Source organism: Pituophis catenifer, unplaced genomic scaffold (assembly GCF_029215685.1).
Source record: "Pituophis catenifer annectens isolate HBS135680 unplaced genomic scaffold, rPitCat1.0.hap2 SCAF_48, whole genome shotgun sequence".
In the NCBI taxonomy this organism is placed as follows: domain Eukaryota; kingdom Metazoa; phylum Chordata; class Lepidosauria; order Squamata; family Colubridae; genus Pituophis; species Pituophis catenifer.
In genome coordinates this window covers 49,050-75,315 of record NW_027256928.1, presented here as the reverse complement: position 1 = coordinate 75,315, position 26,266 = coordinate 49,050, and the positions used below count along the sequence as shown (strand labels likewise).

The 26,266-nt window shown below is 47.9% G+C and overlaps 1 protein-coding gene and 1 long non-coding RNA gene across 2 annotated transcripts in view; one reads left to right on the top strand and one right to left on the bottom strand.

Annotated features, from left to right (window-relative positions):
- The window catches only part of MYO1C (myosin IC), a 44,406-nt gene extending 29,760 nt beyond the window's left edge, over positions 1-14,646 (top strand). Inside the window, exons 26-32 of the mRNA XM_070956522.1 lie at positions 1,118-1,211; positions 1,312-1,367; positions 4,285-4,420; positions 5,325-5,395; positions 5,611-5,708; positions 12,942-13,041; positions 13,170-14,646. Of these exons, the coding sequence (XP_070812623.1) occupies positions 1,118-1,211; positions 1,312-1,367; positions 4,285-4,420; positions 5,325-5,395; positions 5,611-5,708; positions 12,942-13,041; positions 13,170-13,196 (582 nt within the window). The 3' untranslated portion in view covers positions 13,197-14,646. The remainder of the gene's footprint in view (positions 1-1,117; positions 1,212-1,311; positions 1,368-4,284; positions 4,421-5,324; positions 5,396-5,610; positions 5,709-12,941; positions 13,042-13,169) is intronic.
- An 8,619-nt stretch (positions 14,647-23,265) lies between these two features.
- LOC139326530 (uncharacterized) lies at positions 23,266-25,828 on the bottom strand. The gene is made up of 2 exons (XR_011601331.1): positions 25,725-25,828; positions 23,266-24,763 (listed from the first exon to the last, which is right to left on the bottom strand). It is a non-coding gene; the product is annotated as an uncharacterized lncRNA (long non-coding RNA).
- Positions 25,829-26,266: the final 438 nt, after the last annotated feature.

The following is a 26,266-nucleotide window of genomic DNA, read 5'->3' as shown; positions in this document are numbered from 1 at the left end:
TCAGGAGGCCGGGTGAGTGTTGCCAAGTGGGCGGGCGTGACTCTACTCACTGGGCATAGCTGACTGGGCGTGGCCGACTGGGTGGGCATGGCCATCTGGACACCGCTCCCCAAACTGGCATGTTTCCTCTTCACATTGGGTAGGCCGGGCTGAAGCAACACAAGCCAGCCCCTTACATTGTGGGCTAGATCCGACCATATCACATGCCAGATGATGCCCGTGGGCCTTGGGTTTGACACCCCTGGCCTAGATCCTTGTGGATCTTGAGCCTATCTTCTAAAGCAGTGTCCCAAACCTTTTGGGCACCAGGGACTGGTTCGGTGGTGAGAAGGTTTTCCTTGGACCAGAGGGGGCATGGTTTCCTGTGCTGCCTGCATCACATGGATAGGGCTTTGCTTGTTTCCGCAGCCTGGTTTCTGGCATGCCATGGCCCGGTGCCGGTGCATGGACTGGGGGTTGGGGACCCCTGTTCTAAAGTATTGACTAAATCCCCTCATCTAAATCGTTTAAGAAGATGTTGGAGTACTGGGCCTAAGACAGAACTTTGGGCTATCCTACTACCTGCTTCTCTCCTTGTAGATGTAGTTTTCTTACCATTTTCTTGCCTATTCTGACTTGTATTCCTAGTCTGATTATCAAGGTATTGCTTTTGGAAAGTTGGACTATTTTTGCCTTTTGTGCAAAGAACGAATTAAGCAGCTCTGCTTTCCCCTGCTACTGGTCACCTCCTTGCCATCTTCTCCCATTGGGGGACTGATTGTTTCCTTAAAATTTTTCTTGTTTTTTACATGTTGAAAGAAACTTTTTAAAAAAATTTTTTACATTTGTTGCAAGTTCATTCTGAGCCTTAGATTTCCTGACTTCATCTTTCCAGATTCAGACTACATGCTGGTATTCTGCCTTAGTTATGTGCTTCCTTTCCATTTTTTATACTTATCCTTTTTGTCTTTCCGTTTATCAAATAATTCTTTGTTTAGCCATGCTGGTTTCTTCAGTGAGCTCTTGTTTTTCTTTTTCAGTGGTATTGTGCTGGATTGGGCTTTTATAATCTCATTTTCAGAATTACCCAAGCTTTTCCCAACCCTGGTTCTTTTGCCTTTATCTAATCCCTCTGCAGCTCGAGCAGAAGGTGGTGGCCAGTGAGATATTTAAGGGAAAAAAGGACAATTACCCCCAAAGTGTTCCTAGGCTTTTCCTCAATACTCGTCTTGGTAAGTACTGTTTAATCTGGCCAAATGTCACTTTTCTAGTAAGTCACTCCTAACTTCTTTTTTCTTTCTTTCCCTTTTTTCCTTGGGTGGGGGATGACAGGTAATGAAGAGATAAATGCCAAAATCCTTCAGGTGCTGGGAAATGAGGCGCTTAAGGTGAGTGTCCACTCATTCCTTCCCCCTTATCAGTGGGGAAGGGGACAAGGATGCTGAGAAGCCTTTGCCAGCACAGTTTCTGCTTGGGTTCAGTGTGTATCTAGGGTGACTTTTTTGGACAAGCAAGAGAGACCCAGGGTCCAGAAAAAATAATCCTATTAAGTTTGTACCACCTTAAAGATTTGCAAGGCATACTATTCTGTAAAATATAATCCACTTTGCGTTATTTTGATATCAGGAAAATGTATACACATGTGGTTGAGTTGGGAATAATACTAACTCTTTTGTCAGTTATTTTACATAAATAACTGAAGATGTCAAACATACCTAAGCCTCTTTCTTCCTATTTTCCTCACAACAGCCTTGTGAGGTGGGTTAACTTGAGAGTGGGCGGCCCAAAGTCATCTAGCCAGCTTCAATGCCTAAAGCAGGACTAGAACTCACCTTCTCCTGGTTTCTAGCTTGGTGTTTTGACCACTAGACCAAACTGGCTCTGTATTTGTAGATAGAGAAAGAATGAAATGATATTAAACAGCGAAATGTAGTGGAGATGAAATGCAGAAGGTGCAGACTAGGGACTTAAGAGAAGGTGGCCATTCTCAAAATGGTGGTTACTGATCACCCAGACATTCTAGCATTGGTGAACTGATTGCCCTATACAGTTTAAGCCTGTTAAATCCATAGGGAGTGAAGTTGGACTTTTTAATTGGATTTTCCAAGTAGCTGTTTATGATGGGATTATACTTGTGATTTCCTTGAAGATCTCCTGTGAAATAGAATTGTACCTGCCACTTTTTGTTTTGTTTGAATGTTTATTGCTTTTCCTGAGTTCTCTCAATCCTTTATACCAGTGGCCCCCAATCTTTTGGCAGGGGTGAAATGCTCCCGGTTCGGCTTGGCTCGGGGGAATAGGTAGCAGAGATTGAGGCTAGTTCGCCAAACCGGGAGCAATGGTTGGCTGGCCACGCCCCCGAACCGGTCCACGGCTCACAGTCCTGCCATGCTTGCCTGCCTTCCATGCTGCCTTCCTGGCCAGCTTGCGAAGGCAGGCAAGCAGAAGCCCACGTGGAAGGCAGGCAAGCATGGCAGGGCTGCGGGGAGGGAGCTAGCAGCTTACTCGCCCCCCCCCTCAAGCGGGCGGCTTCCCTGCTCAGCCTCGACAAGCTATTCATCCATAGCAATGGCGTTATTTTGTTCGCCGCGGTGGTGCTTCGGGAGGACAGGTGGACATATTCATTATAGTTGTCAGCTGCAGACGTCTGCCTGCCCTCCTGAAGTACCACCTCAGTGAACAAAACAACCCCATTGCGCTGCGCCTCCTTCTGCAGCCAAATGTGCCCAGCCGTGCGTGCCCTTTCCTCAAATGGGCTGTGCATGGGGCGCTTGGAGAGCGAGCAAGAGAACTCTCCAACTTCTGTTTTGTGTGTGTGTGTGTGTGTGTGTGTGTGTGTGTGTGTGTGTGTGAGGGAGGAAGGGAGGGAGGGAGGGAGGGAGGGAGCGAACTGAAGCCAAGGCACCCAAACTTCTGGCAGCGGTGCAGGCGGCTTCTGAGCAGCCCTGAGTCAGCCAGTTCCACCTGACCTACTCCCTGAGTCTCGCCGTTCTCCTACCCCCCCCCCCCTCAAGCAGCAACAGGATCTGCGGGACAACAGAACCTCTCATTTTTCCCACAGCACGGCGTACGCTTGCTACCTCTGTTTTTCTGCTTGCAATCGATGATCTTCTCTGCTTCTCTCAGGATGCTGGTGCGGGCACCATGGATGCATAGCTTGTTTGGGCTGAGCAGGGAAGCTGCTGCTTGAGTGGGGTGGGGGCGGGGGCGAGGAGAACAGCGAGACTCAGGGAGTAGGTCAGGTGAAGCTAGCTGCTCAGAAGCTGCCCCCGCTGCTGCTAGAAGTTTAGTTACCTCGGCTTCAGATCGCTCCCTTCCTCACACACACACACACACACACACACACACACACACACACACACACACACACAGAAGTTGGAGAGCTGTCTTGCTCGCACTGTCTCCAAGCGCCCCATGCACAGCCCATTTGAGGAAAGGGCAAGCAAGGCTGGGCACCTTTGGCTGCAGGAGGAGGCCCAGGTGGAAGGCAGCTTTTTCAGCAGCATCCCCCTCCTCTCTTTGGATCGCCCTGCAAGGGGGAGGCTCTGCCTTTGCAGAAATGGGGTGGGCGGTTTGTACAGAGGATTGGTGTGGTGGGGGATGCGTGGCCCTCCGGGATGAAGAGCAGGGCAAGAGAAGGCTCCGAGGTTCGCCTGGGCAGTCAAGCCAGGGGGAAACTCAGTGTTGGGGGCTTCAGAAAGGCAGAATATGCTTTTGTGCAGCTCCTGGCTTCTGTGACATTCTGTGAAAGACAGAATGTGCTGCTGTTCTGTGTCAGAATGTGGAGCTCCTGGCTCTAATGGTGAGTGACGTGAATGACGTCAAATTGGCCACGCCCACCCAGTCACATAACCACCAAGCAACGCCACACCAAGCCACGCCCACAGAACCGGATTTCATCCCTGCCTTTTGGGCACCTGAGACCTGTTCCATAGAGAAAGGGTTTTCTGCGGACTGGAGGGGGCACATTTTTTCATGCTGCCTGCATCCCACGGATGCGGCTTTGCTTGTTTATGCAGACCGGTTGATGGCATGCCGCGGACCAGTGACGGTTCACAGAGTCGGGGTTATGACTGGGTGTATAAAGCAGACCCCTGCTTTATACAAAAGAAAGCACTTTAGAGAGGGGCTTCGGCTTCTTGGGCCAGGAGGTTCTAATTATAGCTCTTCATCTTCCTAAAGTTTTTCGAGGTGGCCAAGATTTTTGATTATCTCAGGGTACAAACTATATACTTTTTGGGAAACACTGTTGGCAGTTTAAGGCCCCCATGAAAAACGTTATTTTGTGCTCTGTCGCCCTTTTAGTACGCCGTTCCTGTGATCAAGTATGACCGCAAAGGCTACAAGGCCCGTGCCCGGCAGTTGCTGCTCACCCAGAATGCGGCTGTGCTGGTCGAAGAGTCCAAAGTCAAGCAGCAGATCGACTACAGCAACCTCACAGGTAAGGAGGGGAAGCGACCCTTTCAGGTCAAGACTCCTCCATTCTCGCTCTGAGACAAGACACAATTGGGGATCTGGCCTGAGCTAGACACAATTGGGGATCCGGTCAGAGGGGAGGAGGAGGAAGCAGGGATGGGTGGCCTCGGCTCAGCCAGGGGCAAAACACAGCCTGGGAAAGAGGGGCTGCAACCTCTTCCAGTTGGCCTTGGCTCTATTCTCCCCCCACTCTCCACAGACTTAACTGGGACAGGAGGGCTTCAGTGATCCCTTACATTGAGCCCCCATTTTACATTTGACTGTGCAGGATTAAATTAACCCAGCCAGTCATAAGATGGGAACCCTCAGTCTGGCATTCCTGGTCCTCCTGGCAAAAGAGCTGAAGGGAAAGAGCAGCTTAAAAAGGAGCCTTTCCCTTGTGAGGCCTGCCAATTGCAAACAGACTTCCCCAATGCCAATTGGGTGCAGGTGCCAGGCCATGACCCTCAAGTGTCACCTCACCCAATGGGGAAGAGAATGGGGAGGCTGTGAAGCCGGTAGGGCTGCTAGCGCACATGTGGTTTTGACCAAGCTGTCCTCCGTGATGGAGACTTTGCGCACATGGGTGCCAGCCCCTGCTGCCAGATTGGCTGAGTCAACTGCTGGACAAGAATTCATCTGACCTGCTGGATGAAGTGGTGACTGGTGTCCCGTGAGCTTCTCTGCCCAAGGCTCTGCTGGAGTCAAGGGGCATTGGCTCCCCAGCACATCCAGAAAAGGAGAAAGCCAAGGCAGAGGTGCCCAACCTGTCCTCACCTGGCCAAGCCATGTGACGTGGAAAAACCCGGTTTGCTTTCTGGGGCAGGCAGCCGAGAGCCAGGGGATGCGTGACCCAGCTTTCCACACATGCACCCCTTTGTTTCTTGCAGGCATCTCAGTCAGCAGCCTGAGCGACAATCTTTTTGTGCTCCATGTGCTTCGTCAGGACAACAAGCAGAAGGTAGCTGTTCGGTGTGCCCTGGAGCCGCCACAGAGATTGGGGGGTGGGATGGGGTCTCGAGTGACACTTAAGTAACAGCAATTCCCTTTGATGAGGGAATGCCCTCATTTGACATGAGCTCCTGCCTGCCTGCCTAGGAGCACCTCCCCTACCCGACTTCTACCTAGCACTACCAACGTTTTAAAACCTCTTTCTTGGACTTTTTTTCCCTTCAGGGAGATGTTGTGCTGCAGAGTGATTTTGTGATTGAAACTTTGACTAAAATTGCCATAAGTGCCAACAAAGTCAACAATGTTAATATCAACCAGGGCAGGTGAGTTTAAGCAATATAAACCTATCCTTCATGAATACGGTTCTGTGGCGGCGGCTGCATTTGGGTTAGATGCTGCTGTCCCTTCTCCAGTGCTCCCAGCAGGGATTGGCACCCAGCCCTGCTCTCAAAGCAGCTCACGGCTTCTGGCGCAAACAAGTCCCAGGGAAGCATTTTATTTAGACATGGAGGAACCCAGTTCAGCTCAAGGTCCTTCTTCCAGCAGGCTGGGAGCTGAAGCCTGGGCTCTTGCACTGGGACTACCAGGCCGCCTCCTCCTGGTCTCTCTGGATCAGCTGCCTTTTGGTTCCAATGAAGACAGAAGGGGTAGCAAACCGAAGCTCTCATGCCTGTAATAAAGCAGCTAGGAATCTGGTTTTTATTTCATTTGGCTCAGAAATGAAATGTTTTACGCCAGTGAGATTATAATCCTTAGAATAGAATAGAATTGGAATGGACCTTCTAGTCCAGGTCCCTGCTCAAGCAGGAGAACCTATATTATTTCAGATAAGTGACTGTCTTATCTGCCAGAGTTTCTTGCAAAAATCAAATCCAGAAGCACACACAGATAAACTGATGCAGCAGGGCTCATTAACTTCTTTATATACATAATAATACATGAAGTAAGTTTACAATATCAACAGCAGATTCACAGTTTCATTTCAGCTCAGATCAGCAGACAGCATGCACAAACACTGGTTTCAGTTTCGTTTCTCTGCACAGAATCAGAAGCTGCAGACTAAGACACGCCCTGGCTCCAGTCTGTCTCAGCTCCCAATTGGCTGACTTAGTTGCTATGCCTATTCATTGGCCGACCTTGTTACCATGTCTTCCCAGTCATGAATATTCTAACATAGTCTTTTCTTAAAAACCTCCAGTGATGAAGCACCTACAACTTTTGAAGGCAAGCTGTTCCACTGATTAATTGTTCTCACTGTTAGGAAGTTTCTCCTTAATTCCAGGTTGCTTCTCTCCTTGATTAGTTTCCATCCATTGTTTCTTGTCTTGCCTTCTGGTGCTTTAGAAAATAAGTTGACCCCCTCTTCTTTGTGGCAGCCTCTCAAATGCTGGAAGACTGTGATCATGTCACTCCAGGCCTTTTCTCTAGACTGGCCATACCCAATTCCTGCAACTATTCTTCAAATGTTTTTGTCTACAGGCTTTTAATCATCTTAGTTGAGCTTCTTGGCACTTTTTCCAAAGTCTCAACCTCTTTTTTGTAATGTGGTGACCAAAACTAGATGTAATATTCCAGGTGTGGCCTTACTAAGGCCTTATAAAGCGGTATTAATACTTCACGTGATTTTGATTTTATGCCTCCAAGGATTTTTATTAGCTTTTTAGGATGCTGCCGCACATAGCTGGCTCATGTTTAAGTGAATGTCCACTAGGACTCCCTGGTCCCTCTCACAGTTACTGTTTTTGAGCCAGAATTCATCTAATCTGTACTTGTACCTTTGCTTTTTCCTGCCTAGCTGTAAAACTTTGCTTTTCTCCACATTAAATACTCCACACTGGATAGGGCCCAGTGTTCAAGTCTATCAAGATTTTTTTGGATCCTGAGCTTGTCTTCTGAGGTTTTGGTTATTCCTCTCAGCTTAGTGTCATATGCAAAATTTGATGAGTTCCACTTCTATTCCCTCATCTAAGTCATTTATGAAGATGCTGAGGGGTCCTGGGCCTAAAACGGAACCTTGTGGTACCCCACTGCTTCCTTCCATTTAGATGTGAGTATGGTTTGTCAGTCAGTCACAAATCCATCTGGTGGTGAGGCTGTCTATCCCACTTTTTATTTATTTATTTATTTATTAAATTTATATTGCCGCCTATTCACCCATGGTGACTCAAGACTGCTTACAGAATATAAAAACCACATTTAAAAACAGTAAAACTAATAAAAATCAAATAAATTAATGTAATAAAATCACCCCCCACCTCCCGCCCCAGCGACAGCCGATCACACGAGCCATTTAATGGGCTCCATCCCACTCTCAGTTCCCCAGGCCTGCTGGCAGAACCAGGTCTTCAGCACCTTCTAGAAGAGAATTAGAGTGGGGGTCGTTCTAATCTCTGGGGGAATGATGTTCCAGAGAGGGAGCCACCACGGAGAAGGCCCCTCTTCTGGGTCCCACCAGGTGTATCTCCATTGGGGATAGGACCTGCAGCATTTCCTGCCTCCCCACTCTGATGGGTCAGGTAGATGTGACCGGCAAGAGACAGTCCCCCAGGTAACCTGGTCCCAAGCCATGAAGTGCTTTAAAGGTGACAACCAGCACCTTGAATTGCACCCAGAAGCAAATCGGCAACCAATGCAGCTCCCGCAGGAGAGGTGATGCATGTGCACACCGGGGTCTGCACAAAACCATGCGGGCCATTGCATTTTGCACCAACTGGAGTTTCCAGATGCTCTTCAAGGGCAGCCCCATGTAAAGCGTGTTGCAATAGTCAAGACGAGAAGTGACTAAGACATGACTGACTGTGAGTAAGCATTGCCGGTCCAGGAAAGGGTGTAACTGGTGCACAACTCACACTTGTACGATGGCCCTCCTGGCTGTGACTGTCACCTGCTCTTCAAGCAGGAGTCGTGAGTCCAGAAGAACCCCCAGATTACGCACAGGTCTGTTTGGGGTAGTGCCACCCCATCCAAGACCAAAGATGGCAATTCTCCCTGAGCCAATAAACCCCAAGCCCAGAACCACTCGGTCTTGCCAGGGTTTAGTTTCAACTCATTGTTCCCCATCCATTTTTCTAGCTTGTTGAATGCCTTACTAAGTATACTAGTAAGGCATTACTAGTATACTTAGTAAGACTAAGTATACTAAGTATACTATGTCCACAGCATTTCACTTGTCTACTAATTTAGTCACTTGTCAAAGAATGAAATAAGATTGGTTTGGCATGATCTGTTTTTAACAAACACATGCTGGCTACTAGTTAGAACTTTGTTTCTAGATGTTCACAGATCTGTTTTTTTATTATTTTTTCCAGTATCTTTCCAGATATTGATGTTAGGCTGATTGGTCTGTAGTTTCCTGGGTTTGTTTTTTCTTCTTACTTTTTTGAAGTTGGGAATAATAATAATAATAATAATAATAATAATAATAATAATAATAATAATAATAATAATAATAATAATAATAATAATTTTATTTCTATACCGCCCTTCTCCCGAAGGACTCAGGGCGGTGTACAGCCTATTTAAAAACAGAATAAACATCAATTTAAAATAATTTAAAAGTATTAAATAAATTTGGCTTAATTTAAAAACCCCAAAAATTTAAAACATCCAATTAAAAATTATGTTGCTAACCCAGCCTGGCGGAACAATAGGGTCTTGAGTGTGCAGCGAAATACCCAGAGGTCAGAAATCTTACGAATTTCCGGGGGCAGTTCATTCCACAGGGCTGGGGCTCCCACAGAGAAGGCCCTCCCCCTGGGTGTCGCCAGCCGACATGACTTGGCCGATGGCACCCTGAGGAGACCCTCTCTGTGGGAGCGAACTGGCCTGTGGGAGGCTATTGGTGGCAGAAGACGGTCTCGAAGGTACCCGGGTCCTATGCCATGGAGCGCTTTAAAGGTGGTGACCAACACCTTGAATCGCACCCGGAAGACCACTGGGAGCCAGTGCAGCTCGCGCAGGAGGGGTGTCACGTGGGCGCAACGGGTTGCACCCATAACCACCCGCGCGGCCGCATTCTGGACCAGTTGGAGCCTCCGAGTGCTCTTCAAGGGGAGCCCCATGTAGAGAGCATTGCAATAGTCCAACCGGGAGGTAACAAGGGCGTGAGTGACCGTGCGCAGGGCGTCCCGATCCAGAAAGGGCTGCAACATTACATTAGCTCTTTTCCAAACCTCTGGTAGTTCCCCAGTGCGCCAGGATTTTTTAAAGGTATGGTACAATGATTCCGAGATAACATCTGGCAGCTCCTTCAGAACTCTTGGATGCAACCCATCAGATCCCAGTAATTTATATTCATCAAGATTAGACAGGTGTTCTCTTACCATTTTCTTGCTTATTTTAATTTTTATTGCTAGTCTGTCTTTTACAGTTATGTTTTTGTAGGTTGGGCTATAGTTTCTTTTTGCGTGAACACTGATGCAAAGAATGTTAAACAGCTCTGCTTTCTCTCTACTTTTTCTCTTACTTCCTTGCCATCTTCCTCTTTAGTGAATCGACTGTTTCCTTGACTTTTTTCTTGTTATTTATATGCTGAAAGAAACTTTTAATATTAGCTTTGACTTTTGTTGCAAGTCTTTGTTCATTTTGAGCCTTTGCTTTCCTGACTCCCATCTTTGCAGATTCGGGCTATCTGCCAACATTCTACCTTAGTTACGTCTTTCCATTGTTTGTACTTATCTTTTTTGTCTATTAGAGTTTATCAGAGAGATTGTTGTGAAACCATGTTGATTTCTTCTTGAATTTCTTGTTTTTCTTTTTCAGTGGTATTGTATTGTATTAGGCTTTTTATGATCATATTTTTCAATAGTTTCCCATGCTTCTTGAGTTATTTTCCCCTTTAAGATTTTTATCCATGGGATTTTTCTTAGGCTGTCGGAGTTTGTTAAAATCAACTATTTTAAAGTTTAAAATGATATTGGATGGATGATATTGTATTGCTTGTGTTTGCATTATATTGAATTCCAATATGACGTGGTCACTCTTGCCTAAGGTTCAGCGACGTCAACTCCCTCTATCTCTTCTTCTCTATTAGTAAGAATTGGGTCCAGTATAGCTTTTCCTCTCATTCCCTCGTCTACCTTTTGAATGACAAAGTTAGCAGCTAAATTGATTAGGAATCTGTTCGATCTCTCACTTGCTGCAGAGTTTGTCTCCCAGTTGATATCAGGGTAAAGGCTCCCATTACTACAGTTTCCTATATACATTTGTTAATTGATTAGCAAAGAGTTCATCTATTTCTTCTGCTTGGTTGGGTGGCCTGTAGTATATGCCTATAGCAATGCCATTTTTTTCTCCTGTTATATTGACTCGTATGGATTCTAGGTTTTCACTCATGGTTTTGTGTATTTCTGTAGAGATGTAGTGATCTTTTATATATAATACAAGTCCACCTACTCTTTTGTTAGGTCGGTTTCTTTTGAATAGTTTGTATCCTTCCATCAGTACATTCCATGAGTCATGAGTTTCATCCCACCAAGTTTCAGTAATAGCAACTATATCATATCTGCCTTCATGTACTAATACTTCAGGTTTACCCTTTTTGTTCCCTAAACTTTGAGCATTAGTGTATAGGCATTTGAATTCTTTATGGATCTTGGATATGTTTCTTATATGTCCTACTTTGTTACTGGGATTTCCATCCTTCCATTCACTCTCTACTTCATTATGTTTTTCTTTTTTAATTTCTTCTTTCTCCTTATATGATTGGCTATCTAGTGACTTTTGCTTGGAATTAGGTTCTAAAGATCTTGAAGATTGCCCCCCCTTTCAATTTTAGTTTAAAACCCTTTTGATAAGATGAGCCAGTTGTTTTCCAAATATATTTTTTCTAGTTCTTATGCTCCTAATTCCACTTGTGCTCCTAATTCTTTAACTTTCTTCACTAGCTGTTCAAAATCACGTTATTTTTTTCAGATTCATTATTATGTCATCAGTCGCCATGTGTAGAGAAAAAAGGGGTAGTAATCCGTGAGGTTTATTATTTTAGTAAAGTACTTAATTCCATCTTTGGTTTTTGCTACAGGGAGACAGTATACCTCTCTAGATTGAGTGCCTGATCTGCAGACTATAGTTTCTATTCCCCTAAGAATTGAACCCCCTATCACCAATATTCACCTTTTTTTTCTTAGGGAAGTCTGGGGTCCTTTTCTTCCTGTCCCAGGAATGCTGAGTTGTGCCTCATTTTTTTTTAGATACTATTGATGAATGTTCTTTTGTGGGTGTCTGCCTATTTTCTTCCAGGGGGAGGCTATGAAAGCGACTGTTCGGTTCCAGAGGGGCTTCATTGGAGTGGGCTACGACAGCTAGTAGGGGATTTGCTCTTGGTTGTTGTTTTCTTCTAAAAGTGACATGTTTCCCTTGGTCTTACTCTTTAGGTATATACGTATGGTTGTTTTTTTTACAGAAGCTGTTTGTTCCCTATTGTGTTCAGTTTAGGGATATCAGTTTTCTTCTTTATGTTCATATATGGGGCAGTAGTGAAATGTAAAATTTGTTACTACCAGTTGTATGGGCATGGCTTGGTGGCGGGGAGTAATGTGACTGGGTGGGCGTAGCCAACTCTTTTTTTTTTTTTACTTTTAAAACCATTTTTTCTACAACCTCTTCGGCGGAAGAGGTTGTAAAAAAAAATGCTTTTAAAAGCCTCTGATGATCCCAGCTGAGTTGCCTGATCGGCAGAGGCTTTTTTTTCCTTTAGAAGCCTCTGACGATCCCAGCTGAGCCGCACGATCATCAGAGGCTTTTTTTTTAACTTTTAAAAGCATTTTTTCAGCAAGAGGTTGTAGAAAAAATGTTTTTAAAAATAATTTTAAAAAAGCCTTTGATGATTGCGCAGCTCAGCTGTGCATGGGGGTGGATGGGTGGCAGGGATATTTGCTACCGGTTCTCCGAACCACCCGCCACCATTGCTACCGGATCAGGTGATCCGGTCTGAACTGGGAGCATTTCAACCCTGATATGGGGTCATTTTTAAGAAGCTGTTTGTTCTCTATTATGTTTTATTTTGGTGTAGTCTTTTGTTTAGGTTGGGATTTCTCGCTTTGTTCATTGAGTTTCAGAGTGGCTAGACTTGCTTCTAGACCCTTTTTTTTCTTTTAGTAATTCAAGTAGTTTACATTTGATACATACATAATTTGAGTCTTCTGAAACATATGGTACACTTTGCAAGACACTATACTATCAGTCTCTATTCCCATGACTTTGTTTTTGTTTTGTTTAGAAATTAAAAATTTCTAAAAATTCAATATTTTCCTGTTGCAAAGTATCAGTTTACAATACAATTACAATACAATATTTTACAACCACAAATTCACTAATGTAATGTCAAAAGGCCAGTTTGCAGTCTAAGATTACAGTGGCCTAATTTATATAGTTGTACACATTGCTGGGAACAGGTACAAATGTTGAGTATTCATTTTGCCTTTGATCATTCTGTTGAAGATAGCGCAACCCTGAGCTGGCATGGCTATGCGAATTAGGCTCTCCTGGGTGGCATCTGAAACTTTTTCTCCCTGGCCTTTGAAATACCCTAATCCTGACTCTCCCCACTTCCCCAGCATCAAATTCACAGTTGGACAAGGCAAGGAAGGCATCATTGACTTCACCTCGGGATCTGAGCTGCTGATAGCCAAAGCCAAGAACGGTCACCTGGCAGTCGTAAGTAACCCTTTGCTTGCCAAAGCTGACAGCAGCCACCTTCTTCCCTGGGCTGGGCACCCAGTAGCCGGGCCTCTTTCTGAGGAAAAGACCTCCAGCGTCTCTTACTGCTTTTGTCTGCATTTCAGGTGGCTCCTCGTTTGAATTCTCGATGATGGCGATGGACACTTCTCTACAAGGGGCCATACACTAATTCAACGAACATGGCCGGAGGTTTTCTTTGGCCCCTTCATCAGTGAGGGGCCTCACTTGGCCTCTGTTCTCTCTGGCCACCAATGACCCTCCTTTAGTTCTGCCCTTGGTTTTCGCTCTATCCGTACCCAATCTGCCGATCAGCCCTAAACAGACTGGCGGCCACGGTGCCCACAGTGAGGTAACCTGCAGTTGCCAACAAATCCCAGTAAAATGCCAAATTATATATGAAAATATTTTATAAAGAAATCCTCTCCTGTTTTTGGGTGCTTTGTATGAAAATATAAAAAGCCATAATGTACAGATGAAATTTTGTAAATATTTCCTCCTTGTATGGGATGTTTGCACTATGGAAATTATTTTCTTATTTCTAATTGGAGAAATTATGATAATCCAAGAAATATCAGCACTTGGCATTTCTATATTCTTCCCCTTTCCTTTCCTGGAAATTTCCCCAAGACTTGGCAATTGCTGGTTTGGATGGATTACTTATATCTGCACTTTGACTTTGCCAAAGGGAGTTCAGCAATATCTTCTCCACAAATTGACCCTTATAAAAAACGGGTTTTCCATTAGTCTTCAACACAATATTTCTGGTCTCTAGTCTTTACAGGGACATTGCTATGAAATATCAAGCAAAAAACAAAACTATAAGAACTCAAAAATTACTGAAATGCATTTTTGAGAAGAGTGATTTAAAAATGGTAGAATCTTCAGATTGCAAAATTCTAAATATTTGGGATTTTTAAAAATGTATATCTAGTAACACTAAGTCTGCCTTGTAACTTTTGACTATGGCTTCAACGTTTTCATGCGACACTGACAACTTCAAAACAGAGTTTGCATATGCCAGGCAGTTCGTTGTTTGCTGTCATACAAATGGACAGTATCTACATTTTGATTTATCTTTCATGAAAGCTGTTTAAATGATTATTGCTTCGTGTGCAAGCTTCCTTTTAAGCACTGGGCTTTTTTGCCCAATTCAGAATTTTTAAATTTTTAATCTTACTCAGCTTGCTTTTTTTCTAGCTTGAGAAATCAGCTGTTCAAGGAGCCAAGTTTGTTTGTTGTCCTCTGAAAACTACACTGATTGAATTCACATTTCTGAATTGTAAAGGAACATTTCCAGCACAAAGATTTGGGAACAAGCTGCTTCAGTGCTTATGCCCGTTGATCTGAAATAAGCCTTTTGCGTTACTTACATAGAATCAGTATCATTTTGTTTGTATGTGCTTTGTTTACGGCTGCCCAGGTTCAAAGGTGGAATTTTCCTTCCCTACATGGTGACAAATGTTTTATGTCATTTCTAAAATGGGGCCTATGCTATGGTGTACATAAGATTTAAGGCTCTGTGCAGTGTGCGATATGAATCAAGATATATATGCCAAATAAATTTTTACTAAAAATCCTTAAGTTTCTTTGGTTTGTTGACTGTGCTGAAATTTGGCAAATTACTTCATAATCTACCCATACCGCTTCCCCTCTCCCTCGGTTCACAGGATTGTAGAACAAGTGCGCAACCTGATGCCTCACAGCCCAATGCTTGGGGAGAGTGAGATGGAAAACATGGAAGGTACCTGGTATTTTCAGGATATTCTGGTCTGGCAATTAACTGGCCATGGTTGGATGAAACTTACATTTGTTAAATAGAGTGAATTTTTCAAATCGGTGCCCATTAAAATGTCTAAAGCCAAAGGCTGCACCTTCCCAACCTTCCAGATTGATCTGAAGCAAAACGTGCAGAAACCAGTTACTGCCTCGTATGTATCAGTCTACAAGCCCAGTGTCTTAAACACTAGGCCATTGCAACTCCTCCCCTCTGCTAGTTAGGGCACTAGCAACAGAAATGAGTGAGATCCTTAGTTGTGCAAACAGGACCTCTGAATGATGGGACCATATGTCTGCAAGCTGGCTTTCCAATGGTACCCCCATCGCCACTGTAGCTAGAGCTCATCTATCCACCTTGCTGCTGGTTGTCCCTTTTTTCTCTTTCCAATTTTTTTTAAGCGTTCAAGATGCAGACAGGGTTAGGGTTCTCAAATCCTCAAGGCCCCATGTAATGCCCAAGATGGCGGCGCCCGCTGGGACCGCGATTTGAGGATGGGGCGCCGACCTACCTTTTGGGCCCTTTGGGGTCGTTTGGAGGAGCTATGACCCCCAGGACTGGCCGGGGGAGCTCTCTGCCAGCACGGAGAGGGTTTTTTCTCCTCCGTGGCTGAGCAGAGCAGAGAGGACGGCGCGATGTCGGGAGCCGATGCCGGGCCGATCAGCTGGGCGTCGGCGGCGTTTTCCGAGGCTGGAGGCCGTCCAGGCGCCGGGGCGCCGCTGCGCAGTGGGTTTCTAAGCCCAGGGGGGGTTGCCCGAAGAGCTACAAGACGTGTCGGGCACCCCCGAAGATCTCTGGAATGCCGCCAGACTTTTTAGTCTGGCGACGATGGCGCAGCGGCGATGGCGATGGCGGCGGAGGCAGCCGGCGGTCCGAGGGCGTTGGTGCCCCCCCCTTGGAGCTCCTGGAGCTGGAGCTGGAGTCGGAGTTTAGAAGTTGGGGGGGCAATGAACCAACGAGAATTAAATAAGACCGGGAGACCTGCAACCATGGCTGGGGCGAAAAGGACCTGGTCTGACTTTTTTTTCCCAGGCCTTAGGCGGCCTCAAACTGTGGTTGTGCGGGAGGTTGGGGACTTGAAACAACTGCCCCACTTCCGCCTCATTTGTCTCTCCCCAGCGCTCCCTTTTAAGACCGGGCCCACGGGGACCAACTTTAGCCGGTGGGACTCACTTCCGCTATGTTCTCACTACCAGCTGAACCCCCTGACTGTGGAGAGGGCTATGGAAAATTGGAGGTCGGTCCATAGCTGCATCCCTTCGACTAAGAGGGCTGGACACCAGTTGGCCACCGTGAGAGGGTGGCCTGGTGTTGGGGCCTCCTGAGGGCTGAATCGGGATGTATTCACACATAAGCACTTTACCAGCGGTGGGGACCCGACCATCGGACCAACTGCCGTGAGAGGGCGGTTTTTTTGGACCTGATCCCTGGACACTGGATATACTGACACTATTGCTGCCACTTCACCACAAATGGGGGCGGACCAGCTGACCTAATCACCGTGAGAGGGTGGTTGGATCGATTTTCCCCCTTGGATTGTGGTCGTTGTGGATTGTGACTGTGTCCTCTGTTGTGAGGGGACAGTGGACTTGGTCCTGTGAATTATGTGTGAGATTCCCCATTTCCCTACCTTCTTCCCTGTCCTTTTAGGACCCTTAGGATATGGTCATGGCGAGCCACTATGACCAAATTGTACTCAGCAGCGGAGCTTCTTGGTCTGCGAGACTCCCCCCTCTCGCAGGCTTGGCCCTCCACTCTATCGAGGGCCTACCTCGATGACGGGCTTTGGAACCCCGAGAGGTGGCATGTCGCAAAGAGGGGGTTGCGGGGTTTTTTAAAATTGTCTATGTCTAACCTTTTAAGGGGTTTGGGGAGTGGGGAGGGGGGTGGTATTGGAATTAGGGGCGTGGGTTTGGGGGATAACCCACCAAGGGGAGGGTCGGGCCCGGCCACGACGCGCGGCGGGGCGGGTGGGGGACCCGGGGGCAATGGAGGGGGTCGAGCTTGTTCGGACTGTGTTTTTACCATCAGTACTGTGAGTGGGAGGGGTAGATATGGCGGGAGCAGGGGGCCATATCATGTTAAGGGAGCACGCACCCGCTGTCTCCAAGCGGTAGGGTGCTCCGGCCCCCAAGGCTCCACCCGTTTGCCAGGTTGCACAGATCCTCACGGCCCGGGCCTTCGTCTGATGTTGTGCAACGCCAGGTCCGTAGTAAATAAAGCCCCCCTCATCTGTGATCTTGTTCAGGAGGGGGGAGCGGACCTGGCGGGTATTACGGAGACCTGGTTGGGCCCGGAGGGAGGGGTCCCTCTGGTAGAAATGTGCCCACCAGGCTTCCGCGCATTCCATCAGCCGAGGTCACAAGGGAGGGGCGGGGGAGTAGCGGTTATTATTAGAGAAGGCCTTAGGCCCAGGGAGACCACTGTACCTCAGACAGCTGGTTGTGAGTCCCTCCTTGTGAAGTGGGGCCATGGGGTTCAGATGGGCTTGCTGATCACGTACCTGGCTCCCTGCCGCGTGGCAGCAACCCTGCCTGAGCTACTCAACGTTATTGCTGCGGTGGCGGTTGATACCCCCAGACTTATGGTCATGGGGGATTTCAACCTGCCGTCCGTGGGCGAGACGTCTGAGGTGGCTCGGGAGTTCATGGCTTCCATGACGGCCATGGATCTGACCCAACTAATTCATGGCCCTACGCACACTGGGGGAAACACACTGGACTTGCTTTTTGTCTCTGGACAGTGGTTGAGTGATCTTGAGATAGGGGATGTAGTCATCGAGCCCTTGTCATGGTCGGATCACTCTCTCCTTCGCCTTGACCTTCGTACCGCGGCACCCCGCTGCAGGGAGGCGGAACCGATAAGATGGTACCGCCCCAGGCGCCTGATGGAACCCAATAGGTTCCAGACGGAGCTTGGGCCAATTCCTGAGGTTCTGGCTCACGCCTCGACTGGAGACCTAGTGGCCGCCTGGGATAGGGCGGCCGCTGGGGCCCTGGATCGAGTCGTGCCTTTGCGGCCTCTGACCCGGCGCGGATCTCGCCTTGCTCCTTGGTTTACCGAGGAGCTGAGGGAGATGAAGCGCCGGAAAAGACGCCTAGAGAGTAGTTGGAGAGCTAGTCTTTCTGAATCGGACCGGACACTGGTTAGATCCCATATTAGGACTTACCTAGTGGCGATAAAAGCAGCAAAATGTACGCATTTTGCTGCTCTTATTGCGTCATCAGATAATTGCCCGGCCGCCCTGTTTAGGGTGACCCGCTCCCTGCTCCACCAGGAAGCGCGGGAGGACCCCTTGGAGGGAAGAGCCGAGGACTTTGTTCAGTATCTGTATGACAAAATCACTCAGATTCGGGAAGGTCTGGACTCTGACTGGGTAGATCCACCGAGAGTGACGGAGGCAGGTCTTGAGACTGTTATCTGGGATGAGTTTGATCCTGTGACCCCAGATGACGTGGACAGGATTCTGGGTAGATTGAACGCGACCACATGTTTGTTGGACCCGTGTCCCTCCTGGTTAGTGCTGGCTTCCCGGGAGGTGACGCGAGGCTGGCTCCAGGGGATTATAAATGCTTCATTGGGTGAGGGTGTCTTCCCCGCCGCCCTTAAGGAGGCGGTGGTGAGGCCCCTCCTCAAGAAGCCTTCCCTGGACCCGGCAATATTGGCTAATTATCGTCCAGTCTCCAACCTTCGTTTTGTGGCGAAGGTTGTTGAGAGTGTGGTTGCGGGACAGCTTCCCCAGTACCTGGATGAAGCGTCGTATCTGGATCCGTTCCAGTCGGGTTTCAGGCCTGGGTACAGCACGGAAACGGCATTGGTCGCGTTGGTTGATGATCTCTGGAGGGCTCGGGACAGGGGCTGCTCCTCTGTCCTGGTCCTGTTAGATCTCTCAGCGGCTTTTGATACCATCGACCATGGTATCATGCTGCACCGGTTGGAAGAGTTGGGGGTGGGAGGCACCGTACTAAGGTGGTTCTCCTCCTTTCTCTCCGACCGGTCGCAGTCTGTGTTGACAGGGGGGCAGAGGTCGACCCCGAGGCCCCTCATATGTGGGGTGCCGCAGGGATCGGTCCTCTCGCCCCTTTTGTTCAACATTTATGTAAAGCCGCTGGGCGAGATCATCCGTGGTTTTGGGGTGGAGTACCATCAGTACGCTGACGACACCCAGCTGTACATCTCCACCCCGGATCACCCCAACGATGCCCTTGAAGTGATGTCCCAGTGCCTGGAGGCCGTACGGATCTGGATGGGGAGGAACAGGCTCAGGCTCAACCCATCCAAGACCGAGTGGCTGTGGTTTCCGACGTCCCGATATAGTCAGCTAATGCCATCGCTGACTATTGGGGGCGAATCATTGGCCCCCACGGATAGGGCTCGCAACTTGGGTGTCCTCCTGGATTCACGGCTGTCGTTAGAAGAGCATGTGACGGCCGTGTCCGGGAGGATTTTTCATCAGGTTCGCCTGATCCGCCAGTTGCGTCCCTATCTAGATCGGGACTCCCTACACACAGTCACCCATGCCCTCGTTACTTCTCGTCTGGATTACTGCAACGCTCTCTACATGGGGCTCCCCTTGAGGTGCACTCGGAGGCTCCAACTGGCGCAGAGTGCGGCCGCGCGGGTGGTGATGGGAGCGACATGGAGTTCCCATGTGACACCTCTCCTGCGCGAGCTGCACTGGCTCCCGGTGGTCTTCCGAGTGCGCTTCAAGGTTCTGGTTATCACCTTTAAAGCGCTCCATGGCTTAGGACCTGGTTATTTACGGGACCGCCTGCTACCACCAATAGCCTCCCACCGGCCAGTACGCTCCCATAGAGAGGGGCTCCTCCGGGTGCCGTCGGCCAAACAATGTCGGCTGTCGGCCCCTAGGGGGAGAGCCTTCTCTGTGGGGGCACCTACGATTTGGAACGAGCTCCCCCCGGAGATACGTAGGATCCCGGATCTGCGCACCTTCCGCCGCGCGCTTAAGACTTTTCTATTTTATCAAGCTGGCCTGGCCTAAATCTTCCCCCTTTTTAAATGTGGAAATTTTAAATTTTTAAATTTTAAATTCGTCTTTTTATAGGGGTATGGGTAAGGCATTTTAAATTGGGGAGCCATTTTAGATTTAATTCTGTTTTAAACGTATTTTAATTGTTTATATTGTATGTTTTTTAACTTTGGCTGTGCACCGCCCCGAGTCCTTCGGGAGAGGGGGCGGTATAAAAATCTAATAAATAAATAAAATAAATAAATAAATAATAATTACCAAAAATTCACTATGCAAATACAATATATTGTGCCCTCAACTGGTCCATTGAGGCTGGGCAACCTTTGGCGCACACAGGTGCAAAAGCAGCTCCTATCTGCAACTCCCTAAAAGTTACTTGCACTCCTGCATGTTCTCAATCACACCGTGGTCTTGAATCTGAGGCTCCCTGCAGTTTTTGGACTTGAGCATGAAGAAATGAAAGCCAAAAAACCATCCACTCCACCTCCACAGCAGCTGTGACTACCCAGGTTTGCTCCAAGTCATGGGGTGCTTCCCCTGATAAGGGTACCAGGGGGAGGACCAGTAGTTGTGCTGTATAAAGCAAACATCAACATGCTGGTCAGTGGCAACTTTAGTGATGGGAGAGATGTTTTTTGAAGATGGGGCTTCCTGGAGGCTATTATGCATAAACAGAAGATGTGCCCCCTCCTTTTAGTCTGCCACTTCCTCTCTGCCCCACTGGGCCGGGGCAAGGTGTTTGAGGAAGGATAGCTCACAAATGGGGCCAGCATCTGAGGATATGTTTTATTGAAAGAAGCGGTGGTGAGGCCTCTCCTCAAGAAGCCGTCCCTGGATCCGGCAATATTGGCCAACTATCGTCCTGTCTCCAACCTTCGCTTCCTGGCGAAGGTTGTTGAGAGTGTGGTCGCGCGACAGTTTCCACAATTCTTGGAGGAAACATCCTATCTAGATCCGTTCCAGTCGGGTTTCAGGTCTGAGCTCAGCACGGAAACGGCATTGGTCGCGTTGGTTGATGATCTCTGGAGGGCTCGGGACAGGGGTTGTTCCTCTGTTCTGGTCCTGTTAGACCTCTCAGCGGCTTTTGATACCATCGACCATGGTATCATGCTGCACCGGTTGGAAGAGTTGGGGATGGGGGGCACCGTATTACGGTGGTTCTCCTCCTTTCTCTCCGACCGGTCGCAGTTCGTGTTGGCAGGGGGGCAGAGGTCGACCTCAAGGCCTCTTATATGTGGAGTGCCGCAGGGGTCGGTCCTCTCGCCCCTCCTGTTCAACATTTATGTGAAGCCGCTGGGCGAGATCATCCGTGGCTTTGGGGTGAGATACCACCAGTACGCTGATGACACCCAGCTGTACATCTCCACCCCAGGCCACCCCAACGATGCCCTTGAAGTGATGTCCCAGTGCCTGGAGGCTGTGCGGATCTGGATGGGGAGGAACAGGCTCAGGCTCAACCCTTCCAAGACTGAGTGGCTGTGGCTCCCGGCATCCCGATATAGTCAGTTGACTCCATCACTGACTATTGGAGGCGAGTCGTTGGCCCCCACAGAGAGGGCTCGCAATCTGGGAGTCCTCCTGGATAGGCAGCTGTCCTTGGAGGAACATCTGACGGTAACCAGGGGGACCTTTTGTCAGGTTCGCCTGATCCGCCAGTTGCGGCCCTTTCTTGATCGGGATTCCCTGTGCACAGTCACTCACGCCCTCGTCACCTCTCGCCTTGACTACTGCAACACTCTCTACATGGGGCTCCCCTTGAGGAGCACCCGGAGGCTCCAACTGGTCCAGAATGCAGCAGCGCGGGTAGTGACAGGAGCAGCCTGGCGCTCCCATGTAACACCGCTCCTGCGCGAGCTGCACTAGCTCCCAGTGGTCTTCCGGGTGCGCTTCAAGGTGTTGGTTATCACCTTTAAAGCGCTCCATGGCATAGGGCCTAGCTATCTTCGAGACCGCCTGCTGCCACCGACCATCTCCCATCGACCTGTGCGCTCCCACAGAGAGGGCCTCCTCGGGGTGCCATCAGCCAAACAGTGCAGGCTGGTGACCCCCAGGGGGAGGGCCTTCTCTGTGGGGGCACCTACCCTCTGGAATCAATTGCCTCCAGAGATAAGGAGAATCCAAGACCTCGGTGCCTTCCGCCGTGCCCTTAAAACCTTCCTTTTCCAGCAAGCCGGGCTGGCCTAATTTTTTAAGTGTTTTTAAGTGTTTTGTTTATTGTTTTTAATTAATGGGGCCAAATTTATATATGTATATTTTAACTGTATTTTAATATTTGTACTTGATGTTTTTACTTGGTTGTTCACCGCCCTGAGTCTTCAGGGAGAAGGGCGGTATACAAATTCAAAATAATAATAATAATAATAATAATAATAATAATAATAATAATAATAATAATAATGTTTATGTTTTAGAGCCTTGGTGGTGCAGCAGACTAAAGTGCTGTTAAATAGCACCAGCTGCCTGCAATTACAAATCTCACCAGGCTCAAGATTGACTCAGCCTTCCAGCCTTTCGAGGTAGGTAAAATGAGGACCCAGATTGTGGGGGCAATAAGCTGACTTTGTATAAAAAAGAACACCGCTTAGGGGGCCCCCAAAAGCCCTACTAAGCAGGTATATACAAAAGTATGAAGGCTATTGCTTAACGCATTGTAAGCCGCCCTGAGTCTCCGGAGAAGGGTGGCATATAAATCGAACCAATAAATAAATAAATAAATGTCCACCTCTGTTTGCAACTGGGAAATGATTAGGGGGACCAACAAGGGCTCGGATGACACCTGCCAGGCTGGCTTGAGTCAAGCCTCTGAAGACAGAGCAGTGGCTTCAGCCTGCTGTTCTCTGGCTCTGGAAGCCTGCATGACCCCTGGCAGAAGCACAGCGTGAGAGTTGATCACCTATTCCACCACTTGAAAGGAGAGCTGTGCCCATAAGTCTCAACTGGTCACCCTGCCCTGCCTGCCCATCAGGAAGGGCAAGAAATCCTGTAGGTAATCAAGCTGTAAGTTCTGAAAAACCTGTCTATGGCAAGCTGCCCTCTTGGCCCATTCACCCTTGGAAGACCTAAGCAGGAGCAGCCCAAGCAGGGCCCTCAGCAGGCCCCTGGGCGATACCCTCATGCCATTATCCAGAATGGGCTTGGAGTCCCCCTTAGACACTGGAAGGAGGTGTCAAACGGGAACGTTTCCCGTGCTCCAAGTCTCCGGGGGGGGGGGAGAGAGAGAGAAGAGAGGGAGAAAGGAAGGCTTCCGTGGGATCAGGGAAGCTGCCCTCTCACAGGTGCCATTTTTTGTATCTGCTCTCAGACAGCACTCAGGACACACGCTCTGCCCCCCCCCCCCCCAATGGTCTTGCAGGAGGCAAAACGATCGCTTGATGCTGGGTGACGGCTGAGAGATTTCCCACTTTTAAAAGGCTTGTGCAGAGAGGGCGCTGAGGTGCAGAATCTTTACACAGTATTTTATTTATCCAACAGACTTGCTGCTCACTCCAAAGGGGAATCCCAAATGAAACTAAAAGGCAAGGATACAGGTCAGACCAGAGGTATGTGATAAGGCATTCACAGACAAAAAAAAGAAGAGGAGCCAAAGCACTGAAGGAAAATGTTTCTGAGTGTATGTAAAATTACCACAATCCCTCCAATATTTACTAGTCTGTGGCCTAAAGAAATGAACAAGGTATAAGTTGAGTTGAACACTGAAAGGAAGCAGCTGCTGAAAGTCAGAGGGCTAGAGAAAGGAAGAGGGGGAGACGGGGGAGGGGAACACGGCTTGATTTTCAAAGAGGTGCTCTAGCTCAACCTGACCCACTGTTTATCTGCTTAGAGGGTGGAAGCATCGCCTCAAGTCACCATTGTTAAGCAGATACAATCTTCAGGCTGGAAGAGGATGCTCCGTATCCAGCCACAAATTTAGATTCACAAATCCTGTCCAAGGCCATCTAATGGAAATTACAGCCATCGACTGTCCATAATCTCTGTTTTTCCTGCTACTTGTTCTGCCTGCACCTCTTGCTGAATAGGGACCAGGGTAAAGTAGCAGTAGTATTTGGCATTGTTTTAATTTAGGGTTGTTTTATTTAAGTTTAATGTTAATTCCATGCTGTGTTTCAGTAAGAACAATACAGATCCTGTATCTGTGGCTCCAGTCAGATATCCAGTAGTACAAATTAGCTTCAAGTTACACATACTGAACAAAAGAGGTTGAGCTAGCAAAGAGGGCAGGAAAAGGGAGAGAAAAATATTCAACACACATGCAGGCTTTTCAACACCACCTTCAATGCTCACCTGCTTGGAGGGGAAGTAAAGAGAAGGCAAGAATGAGCAGCCACGGATTGTGAACCGTTACCAGCACCCGTCACCTCAGCAGTTTTGGGTTTTCGCTTTGTTTTACAGCAAAACCATTACAAGAACTGTTCCAATGAAACCTGTAACTTCAAGCTAAACGCCCAATTTTAAACACTGGTATAAAATTGTTTAAACAATTATAAAAAATGAAAAATGCCACCATCTGCACTTCACAGTGGAAAATACTTTCCCTAGAATTCTAATGGCTTCCAGATGTTACCTCCAACTGACAGAAGACACACAATAATTCAGAAAAAGCCTCCATGCAGCCAGTCCGGTTAGTGTCTTAAAGAAACTGAAAGCTGGCACCAGTAAAATCCACAGACATTCACTCTTGCCTTTTAAAGAACTTTTCAACTGTGTAAAAAAAAAAAAAAAACCCAAAAAAAAAAAACCCAAAAACAAAAAACAACAGGGTAGGAACCTAAATTCTGGGGCTCATCACGTCAGATAAGATGGCTCCCAGGGAGACTGAGGGACTTTGAGGAAGGATGGGGCAGAAGGGGGACAAAGAGGGGGTCTTTTATTGGCCTTGATGTCTCACTGGGTCTCGTCTTCCACATCCTGCAGTGCTTCTTTACTCTGTTCTTCACCTGGGAAGAAAAACCAATATGGTTAGGCCCCACCCGAGGGAAGCAGGTGCCGCCACCCTACCTTTTAAGGATCCCCACCCCCACGAGCAGGGCAGTCCATAGAGGCCAAGACACAGCTGAGGGGCAGTGACCAGAAGGCCCAATCCCAAGGGAGCGACCCCCAAGAAGCGTCCTCTCCCTCCCTTCCACACGGAAACTGAGTGAGGACAAAGGAAGACGTTCCAGGGTCAACATCTCATTGGCAAGACTAGTTAGTTCATCTTGCAAACCTATCCCACTAAGAGCAAATTCTAGTTACTTCACAACCCCAAATACAAGCAGCTGTGGTCAAAAAACACTCAGGATCCTTTTGACCACAGATGTTTCCATGCTTCTCGTTAATTTGGAGCCACTACCCGATCCAACTGAAGCATGCATCAGAGATGAGCTGCTCCAGTGCATTCTGCCACCGGTGAGCTGCCCTTGGCTCTCTGCACACAAGCACACAAGTCCCCCTAAGATCTGGAGACCACACGTCTAATACGGCTTGACATGCAACGGTCACATCAACCAGCAGAAAAGCTCAGCTTTCGCAATGCCATGGTCCTTTTGGACACTTCAGGAACCGTTCTTGTGCCAGGAAAAGGGACGCGTACAACCTGCCCAACTTGCTGGTTCAAGAAAGGCTAAATTCAGAGGAAAAACAGGCCGTGACTCTACCCTTATGGGATGCAATGAAAGGACTATCTGTTGAGAGTATATAATCAAGCATCCTACTTGGGGGGGGGGGGAGATACCAGATCTAATTGTATTCATGGACCTTCACGGGGGGGGGGGGTGGGTGGGGGGGGGGCAGGAGGGAGACGAGAGTTGGTGCATAGCCCTGGCATGAGTCAGAGATGCAAGCATAATGCAAGCATGATTAGTGAGTGACAAGGAGGGAAAAAAACAGGTATTCTCCAGGGTCATCATGAAGACTTACAAAGTAGAGTATTAGAAAATGAACAGGTGGAGTTCCTTTTAAGAATCTACATAATGGAAAAGGAAGGGAGAAAAATAGGAGTTAAGAAAAGGAAATCTATTGACTTTGACTCTGATTAGAAAAAAGCACGAGAAGGGGAGGAATGTCAACGCAAATTTACTTGTTGAGCACTGAAATTTTAAGGTATCAGAAAATAGGAAGCAAGATACACACACACACAAAACCCGAACGACCCCTGCATTCTGCCCCCCTCCCCTCCTAGAACCCTAAGTCTCAACCCTTTAGGAGGACAGGAATTCTGTAAACAGGACAATAACCAAGAAACCCAAGCCTATCTTCTCATCCTGTATTCAACAGCCAGCAAGATACAAATTCTTGCACTTCCCATAGCATCGGGTTTCTGTTGGGCAGCACAAATCAAGAATGGCAGCATCTAAATGATCGTCATGCAGTTTCACCTTGAAGAGATAATCTTTTAGGTGTCATTGTTCTTGGTTGGTTCTAAGGACTAGCCATGATTCAGCACCTGACTGGGAACTGTC